This window comes from Cephus cinctus, unplaced genomic scaffold (genome assembly GCF_000341935.2).
Source record: "Cephus cinctus unplaced genomic scaffold, Ccin1 Ccin1_scaffold1857, whole genome shotgun sequence".
NCBI classification, from domain to species: domain Eukaryota; kingdom Metazoa; phylum Arthropoda; class Insecta; order Hymenoptera; family Cephidae; genus Cephus; species Cephus cinctus.
The window spans coordinates 379,288-388,917 of NW_014334032.1; the positions used below are offsets into that span (position 1 = coordinate 379,288).

A 9,630-nucleotide genomic window follows, 5' to 3' on the forward strand; every position below is an offset into this window, starting at 1 on the left:
GGGGGGGGGGGGGTTCAAGTACCCCGACGGGATGGGGATTTTTCTGGAATAGCACCCTACGAGACGGTCAGCCCTTTGTTACCCTTGTTTACGAGCCGGGCGTGAGATCGAAAACTACTGATTCTATTATCCTTTCGTGGGCACTGCTAAGGACGTAATCGCAGGGCGCGATGTGCTTAGGATTCAGGTTGGGTTGGTACTACTGTTTTATTTTCGGGATATTACCGAAGAAGATTAACGAAGTGGTCATTGAAAATCTTTGGACCCCTCTCCTCTTGACTCTAATTTATTTATCTCCCATAACTGGGGTCTTCTCGTAAATCACTGTGTCCGGACTTCCGGTCCCTCGGGGGAGGGAACGAGGAAGGCGCGAATTTTGAGGCAGTCCTTTTTCCTTAATTACGATCTTGCGGGACATAGATTATGATGTTGCAGAGATCAAAAACATCTGTTCCTCCACCCTTCGTAACTTCACCCCTGGTTCTTCGCGTGGGGTGCCGCAGGGGTTGGTCCTTTGCGCCCAGTCCCACGATTTTATCGAAATTCGCTCTTGGCCCAGTGTCCGTGAGATCTTCGAGATGACTTACGCGACGGACACACGGGTTGAGAATTTTCGAAAATCCGATGAAAATGAGATAAATGTAAAAAAAAATGCAAAATTTCGAATTCATCCTTCAAGACGGCCCCCGGGCATCGAGTCCATTGAAAATTAATAAGAACACGAGATAAAATTAATTTAACGGCGGGTGCGCTCGGGCCTGGGGCTGTGTACAGAAAGCCCGAATCACAATGGCGAATGGGCGAGCGAGCGGGCACCGCAAACTCCATAGCTCCGTGGAAGCCACGTTCGAACCAAAACATAATTAGCCCGCATTGTTAATACACCAATATTTGTACGCTGTCCTGCCAGCACCGTAACACGAATGTACCACTGGCTATTGGCTCTTTCCAATAAGCGTGGATTTTTGTTCCCGTTCGATATTGTTGATTCGCCTCCTCTCTTTCTGCTTCTTTTTTTACCTCCAATTCCACCCATATAACACCTATACCCATACGCGCCACATTTCATTGGGTAATCGCAGCCGATATTAAACGTAACAGCAGAGCCATTCACGTAACTTGCAGTGCCCCCCCTGAAAACCCGTTATAAAATCGCACACGATACAAAACCCAGCACGAGCGATAATAAGGCATAGAAGAACGAATATTAAACGCGATACACGGTGTTCCATATCGAACTGGATAAAACGAACGGTTGACGAAATCATTGAGTTTCGTCAGGACGACCCGGCTGGCAGTGGGAACACGCAGGAGGTGACGAAGCAGCGGTAAGGAGAATAGAAATTGAAGGATCAAGCGGCAGTATGTTTGGGAAGACCGTATGAGGTATATATACATGTATATTAACGCGAGGTATAGGTACGTACATTATAGGTAGGCACAAGGGTGGAGTAAGTTAAGGGGAGGGCAGCGCATAAGAGAATCGGGTCTTCCGTTAGTTCTTCGTCTTCCGGTGACTTCCGGTGGCGGAGCGGGACAATGAGCGCAGTCGTGAGCGCACGCGGCGCTCAACAATTGCGTCTCAAGTTGCGCAAGGCGGGAGGGCGTCGCTCACGAGGCTCCCAATACCATTGAGCGTACTTGGTTCAATGCTTCGAAGCACATTAGCAGCACTTTATAGAAGCACTGCCTTTAGCTATCTTTCTTCTTGCTTTATGTCTCTGCGTATAATATGGTATAGGTATATATATATATATATAGAGAGAGGAGAGAGCGGCGGGATAAAGCCCGGGCGAACTCGACTCGACAAATTATAGAGTTCGCTTGGCCGTTACGGCAGTCATCTGCTTTAACAAACGGGACCACGAGGAAAGACGGTGAAACGTTAAGCAACGGGAGTACATTGGGCCTCACGGGATCTCTAGTGGGTTACGCGGGGCCCATTAAGGACCCCGTTGGTATTCAGTGATTGTGAGACGAATTCTTCGGTACAAGGACTCGACTCACTGACTCTACTCCGGGTCCTATGTTCCTTTTCTATCGGATTTCTTTCTTTTTTTCTCCTCCATTCTTCTCTTCTTTCTCCTTCCACTTCTTGGTTCGCGTTTTATTCCGTCCTTGTTTTAACGTGGCTTTGTCAGCTACTACTGCGTAATCGCTTGGGGTAGATCAAGGAGTCACTGGATTTCGAGCCTGAGTACTCGAGATTGTTTAGTCACTGAGTGATATATATATTTTTTCTTTTTGATTTTTATTTGGACAATCGGGACCCCTTTTTCTTTAATTGGGCCTTGTCTCTTGATGCCCTGGACAAACGTGGGACCTTCTCTGGACCGTTAACGGTCTACGGGATTGTCATAGGTTCGTGACCTTTTGACACTTGTAGTACTCCAGACATAGTTTGTCGCGTAAACGATTGCTGGGTACAAGAGAAGTTCAAAAGTTCATTTTTTAGTTTTTTTTTTGGTCTTTCCACTTATTCGGACTACCTCGACCAAGCTCTCGTGTTCCTTATCGACTGGCTGCTTCCGTTGATTTTTCATCCTCCCAGGCGACCCACTTTCGAAGGTTCCCACTCGCAGACTGACCCCAGGCTCTTCGCTGGTGCTATTATAGCAGGTGAAGCTTGTTCCATGCGACAATAAAGAGTTTTCACTCAGAGTGTATATGTGTGTATATATATATATATTTCTTTCGCTTTTATTCCACTTCATTTTCCGTAGGTCAAACCCACGAGTCTGCCCACGCTGCACCGTGAACTTTTCATTGAGTAAATTCTCGAGCGGTGAGACTATTTCACGAGGCAGATCCTTTTATCAGGACACGATGTCCTTTGAGCGTGTCAGTCAGCCGCACGCCTGTAAAATTGCTTCGCAGCTGGGGTAGGTAGGGCCTGACGCGAGCCGGTGGTAGCAGTGAGGTAGAGGGAGGAAGGTAGAGTGAGCGAGCGTGTGTGTGTGTGTGTGAGAGAGAGAGAGAGAGAGAGAGAGAGAGAGGAGTCCCGAACACAGGAGACAATTTGGGGTGTGAAAAATATTAATAACGCCGTTGCAGTAAGGGATGAAGGAAGGGGCCGGGTTAAGGGATGTGATGGGCCAGTGGGTATGGGGTTGGTAGCAGGAGTCTGTATGGGGTAGTAGACGCGAGACCATCGAAGGGGGTGGCAAGTGTTTCTGTCAGTTTAATAGCTTCGCGCCCCCACGACCTTACGCCGACGCCGGGCGTCTCGACGGCATCGTCACTCCACGTGTCAGAAGTTGCCACGTCGCAGGAGGTCCGCTCAGATCTGATAACCCTTTGATATTCCGGATTCCCCGTCCTTTGTGGATTCTCGGCTCGCCCTTTTCTTTTTCATCCCTTCCCACGTGTCGGAGCAGCTCGTAAGTTTTTCCGGGGCTGGGAAAAATCTTCGGCAGCCGCAGCATCTTCCTGGACCACTCTTGGTATAACTTGGTGACTTCGCCCTGTGAACCTTTATTAGGATATTTTTACGCGGGCATAAATCAGCGAAGCGAATATTAAACCCGTTGGCAGAAAGGGGGTCTTTTCTTTTTCGTAACGTGGCCTAAGGGCTGGTACGTATGAGCTCGATGCTCGTAAAGAATGATATAACTGCGCGACACATGTCTTTTTGGTCGCCGGGACGAAATATCTCGGTCGTGTATTGCACGACCAGCCGTATGACTTTTCCGTTGCTGCGCGAGCACGGAAAACCCTGGCGCATTCGGTAAGGATGATGAAGATTTGTATGGGCCGTTTTATTCGGGCGGAAATCGCTGCCGGAATCGCCAACGTTTATTACGGACGTTAGCAACGTCACTGGGTGCCCTTTACTATTTTCGCTTATGCTTCGCACTTGTCGGTATATACATATATATCTATATACACATACAGTCTACTACACGTAACTCTGAAAAATTCCGTTAAAACGCAGAATACCGTAAGAAAGTCTGACAGACGTGAAATATTTTTAACGGACGAAAAAGTTGATAAATTCGCATAATTTTTTTGCAAAAATTCCCTAACTCGATCGGCCGTCACGTTCGCAGCGAACAACGGTCGTATAATTGACCCAGAATCACGAAGGAGTCGTTTTCCCGTAACACGTGAGATCACGAATCTTTTGAAGGTGGGTAAAACTTTTTGTTGAAAATTTTTTTCAAATTCTCTCCGAGCTTTGAAAGACAGTGACGTATCAAAGAAAGTCCACGTGAAACGTCAGTATACGAATACACGTGTCCCGTGCTAGCCACAAAACGTCAATGACGATCGCATATGCATATCGGATGTAAAACGGCGAAAATCATGACAAGCGAGACGTTACGCGAACCAGCACGCTAGATCCAATACCAACAGTGATTGCCGTCCTACTGACCGTCACTCCATGTGGGGTCCCTGCCTCCTTTGACATTATTGAAAGGCCACTTTTACATGGGGTTGGGTAACCGGTGAGAAAAAAAGGGAGAAAGAAAAAAAGAAACTTCACCGCATCGACGTTCGACCGCTGACCACTAGAGTTCATAAGGGCGCCGCGAGTGAAGTGGGTAAAATATGCTCGTTATTAAAAAAAAAAAAAAAAAAAAAAAAAAAAAAAATCCAAGTCGTGTCATGTATACACAGTAATACGGGTACGTCGTCTATACTCCGCAAGCAGTAGCTGCACGACGTAACGTTCCATCGGATCTTGACAGCACAATAAGACTGGTCTATCAAAACCTACTGGATTTCTCAAATCCAATTCCAGATATCCCTAGAATTTTATAAAGCTTTTCCACATCCCTTTTTATCTATCGATCTATTCGTCTCGCTCTCTCCCTCTCGCACCTCTTGGCACGCTGTCTCGCCTTCTCTCGTTAAACTTTCTCTCCGGCTCTTATCAGCACCGGCTCTCGTTCCTCGTTGATTGCGAGCGTTAGCAAGAGAAACCAGATCCTCCGTCTTCCCCTTCATCCGTATCCCTCCACGTTTGATCTGCTGCTCGCTCGGCACTTCGGTCAGGACATTCTCTCCGTCTTTGTCTTCTCCTCTCGTACCGCGCCTCTTTCCTCTCTCTTCCACTAGTTCGTACGCATATATATACACACAGAGCCTGGTATACTCTCCCGAACGAGGGATGCTGTGGTCGCCCGGCTGAATGGTGGGGACTCCGATGCGATAGGGGTTGCTCCGCCTGCGGGCCAACCAGCGTCCCGGAACAAACGGTTTCGCCACACCCCGGTATTCTCCTGGTTCCCTCAGGAACCGTGCCATCCTCTTCTCAACAGATTTTGGATCTTCTAGTCTGCCAAGAGCCAGCTGACACGGCGCACAGCTACACTCTGCCCACTCTTCTGGCTTGCTGCGCGAGAAGCTAGACCCGCCGCTGGCGCTGGCGGTGACTTCTGCCGGCATTATTATTATTATTCGCATTGTCAAAAATCAACCCCCCCACCCCGCCTTTCCGCAATTATTTTTAAAGCAATCAGTGACAGTGACGAGTACCCTTGTGAATTATAGTGTCGGATAAGTTTTCGTATTTTTATCATTCCTCGTGACATGTAATTATGCCTGGATTTTGAGTTTGTGTCCATGTACGGGGATTTTGAGTTTTTGGTTTTGCCGGTTTTTTTTTTTTCATACCGGCCTATTTCAATTATATCGCGGCTGACGCTCATTATCGTTGGTGGGAATGAACTGGACTGACGCGAGTGCCTCGATGCTGGAGGAGACGGAGTTTTGTGTGTGAATTGTCAGTGATTAGGGCGGATTTACAAACCGAACGAATGAACGGTTTAGATCTGTCGCGATCAATGGTCGATTACAAGATGAGCGGTAAGTTTTTATTTGATTGTCTTTTTTTTTTTGGTTTCTTTCCTCGCTCCCTTATACGTCGCGGTAACGTTGCGCTTTGAGGTTATCGATTGGGAATCTGTGATCCGTATAGATCTTCGATTTTAGAGCATGAAGGATCCTTCGTCTTTTTTTTTCCACTATACCTGTACCGAGATATAGATAATTTGAATTGTTTATCGAACTCGTATATCGTTGATCAAAACGTATCGTTGACTCAAAATTACGTAGTGACACGTTGCATAAGAACGCAAGTGCCACGTGTATATTATCAAACAATTTGATCCCTAAAATAGAAATTTCTACTGATGACGTAAAACATATATTCGTCGAAGAAAATTTCGATAAATTCATTTACCACCCTTAAAATAAATTTGTCCCTACGCTCAGCTGTCTCCCATAAGTAGGTTAATGCGAAACTGAAAATTACTCGAAAAAATTGGATTCTCATACTCAACCCAAGTCAATATCAAAGATCCCCAATGTTATGTCTCAAAAAAATCGTGGGATCTCAGGTAAACCGGGAACGTATAATGAAGATACAAAGAAATAAGCAAGCAAGAATCGTACAAGATTCGACCCAATTTTACATTTCCTCCCCGTGCTCCTTCTTTCCCAGATCCGCCGTGTAATTGGCAAATCGATAAGATAACAATCCCCAGAGGCAAACACAGTTCCTGTAGGATCCCGACCGCATCGATAATTTGAAAACGTAAAAATAAAAGCAGCGCGATAAGCCCAGAAGATTCGCAAGGAATTCGACGCGTCAAGAAATCGGATATCATTGTTAGTTGATACATAAAGAAAACACGTGTCTTCCTCGCAAAGCCTTGAGACGATCCTGAACGTCGTCGTCGTCGTCAGCGTAGTCGTCGACGTCATCCCGATCTTCGTATCACCAGGACGTCCTGTGCGGTCGAGCGTGCGGTCTCAGGGCACACGTGAACATGCCCGATGCAATCGCCACTGTTCTCCGGACACCTCTCGTTAGCCAATTTGCTTAATTATCGGGTGCCGGTAGTTCCGCTGATAAAGTCCCGCGTCGTTTTACAGAGAGGCAAAGATGCTGGAGAGATGAGAATATGGAGCACTGAAAAAAAAAAAAAAAAAAAAAAATTTCATCAAAAGTTCAAAGTTCAAAAATTACATATACACACGACAACCGTATTCAAGACACTTTTTCCGTAACGCGACCACCTTATCTCCGTGTTATTCAAAGCTCTTGGTCAGCTTCCCACAGGCGTCGGGACGCTCTCGGCGTCCGATCCTTTAACACGCTACTTAGACGCTAATCAGAAAAGCTATCAAGCGACACTCGAGTAGCGCCGCTGCTACTGGTGCCGCCCTGAGATAAATCGTCAATGTTTAATGAAACACTTGTTTCTCGTGGTATGCGCCGGAAGGTGCAGCAGGCCCCGTTTCCAAGACTCCTGTCGCCACGAACCATACAAACGACACAGACGCGCAGACGGGAACCAACGCGGCAGGGAAGTCAAAGACCCGCGCCTGTGCCATAACGCTGGGAGCTTTTCTAAATATCTTCACGGTATCGCTACGGTGGAATCGCGTGATAGCAGGGCGTTCGCTTGATGTCGTTCATGTCGAATGACACTTCGGCCCGGATCAGGTTACATTCTTTATGACTAAGACGAATCCGATGTTGAGTGTTTGGCTTGTCGATTAGCCGGGGATTTATTTGGGGGATGAAAGAGGAAGAGGAAAAGGATAGTAGGGCACCGTACTTACCGATCTTCTTTCGTTAGCCCATCTTATCCCGAGAGATCAGGTACCACGTGGCTGAGGATGCTGCGTGGATCAGACTGTTTATACGCGTATAGATATACAGGTGGCTGTATTGACATAGGAATAACGGTACACGGGAACGTATGACAGTGATCTGATTCGGCAGTTAAGCCGGTATTCGAGTCACCTGTCACTGATAACAGCCTTATCTATGATAATCGACATTACTTATCTGTCAATTAATATATTTTAGGTACGTGCGTGTCGCTCGTTGAGAACGCCGTCTTCACGTGGCCACCCCCGACTGCACTGCTCCCGTAGACAATATGACGGATGCGTGGAACATGTCGCGCGTTTTCGTCCTCGCAGTCCCCGTCGCCTCTTGTGAACCGCGCGTAATGGTTTACTCGAGATAAACGACAGGTCGTACGGATATCTCGTCGATTTGACGATAAGACGGCTATTAAATGGGTGCGTCGTATCCGGTGCCTGGGCAAACAAATCCAGATTCGAAATACGTTGAGATAGATATGCCCTAACCTTGCTTGAGACTCGTTGGATAAATACTGTGTATATATACATATATATATATATATATATGCATACACATAGGTGATATATCAGGGAGAGACGATTTCATTTGGTGTTTATATAAATATTATTAAGACATTTATTATAATTGTACGGTATCTATGGTGATATATGAATATGATTTACATATATATATATAGGAGTTCTAGGACTTCTTGACGATTTCATTTGGTGTTTATATAAATATTATTAAGACATTTATTATAATTGTACGGTATCTATGGTGATATATGAATATGATTTACATATATATATATAGGAGTTCTAGGACTTCTTGAAAAACCGCCGACAACCGACCAATAAAAGCAGCTTATCGCGTCAAACATCCTCGGTTCTGGGTGTCACTGAGCGAAGAAAAAGGAAGAGAAAATAGAAGGGGAGAAACGAGGGGGCGGAGGGGAGGTGATAGAGAAAAAGGCGTGGATCCTGCAGAAGGGGGAGAGGGGAGAAAGAAGAATAGAGGAATATATAGCATTATGTGAGAAAGCAGCCGCGAGATAGCGGGGTACCGTTTGCAGTTGTGTGTCTAGGATTTCGGGAAGTCGTAAAAGAAAAAAAAAAAGAAAATAAAGAAGGAACCGCAAACAATGCCGGGACACGATAAGCCTGCGCAATTTTCGTTCAATCCCCTTGTGGGAAAAAGTCGGTGATTTTGTATAGGGACAGGTTCACGTGGCGGATGCGTCTGCTGTGGCAGCAGCGTTGCCGAGATTAGAGTCCAGGCTGGATAGATACTTTGCATTGAGTGTACGTGAGCTGAATATATATATATATATATATAAAGACCTTGATGAATTGCACAGGTGATCATACGTCAAGGGTGCTATCCCTTATTTCGTGATGAAAAATTATTTTCCGTCCGTTGACCTTGTGCATTTTTTTTTTTTCAGGAAGCAGCGACGAGGGCGAGGCGGCCGGGGGTGCCGGGGGTGGTGGTCCGCCCGAGGGGGGAGAGATGGACGAAAATTCGACTCGGGCTTGCAGCGACAATCCCATTTACAGAGATTTGAAACCCTTGCACGCGACAAGTGCTCACGACGTTCCGCAGGAATATCCGCAGGCCAGGCCAGCCTATCAGAGGCGAGAATATTCCCCGGCGATGGAAAGGACGGCGACCTACAAGAAGGAGCAGCCGGCGACCCCTACGGAGGAGGACAGGAAACCGTGGGATTTCAGTGAGAAATTGGAGCAGAAGGATTTCGGTCAGTCAGCCGATATCTATAGGGGTGAATATCGTAAGTGTAATAATCATTTTGGTAATTTTTTTGAGACGTATTTTTGACAAATTTTTTTTTGATTTTCAATTTTTTTTTTTTCATTCTCTCCTTGCCCTTTGACAGCCTTACGGACCCGATGTCAATGAAACGTCCGTTCGCGTAATAGAACGTTGAAATAGCTCCTTTCACTTATTTTTCCTATCCACTTCCGACTTTACGAACTTTAACCTTTCCGAACCCCCCCCCCCCC

The 9,630-nt window shown here is 46.3% G+C and overlaps 1 protein-coding gene across 4 annotated transcripts in view; it reads left to right on the top strand.

Moving 5' to 3' along the window:
* LOC107273888 (MDS1 and EVI1 complex locus protein) overlaps positions 1 to 9,630 on the top strand; it is a 55,494-nt gene that overhangs the window by 24,384 nt on the left and 21,480 nt on the right. For 2 of the 4 annotated variants that reach the window (XM_015752501.2, XM_025091181.1), the window contains exons 1-2: positions 5,618 to 5,811; positions 9,054 to 9,398. In XM_015752501.2, coding sequence (XP_015607987.1) covers positions 5,763 to 5,811; positions 9,054 to 9,398 — 394 coding nt within the window. In that variant the 5' untranslated portion in view covers positions 5,618 to 5,762. Of the gene's footprint in view, positions 1 to 5,225; positions 5,812 to 9,053; positions 9,399 to 9,630 lie in introns of those variants that run through there. The other 2 variants (XM_015752498.2, XM_015752499.2) reach the window with 2 other exon arrangements.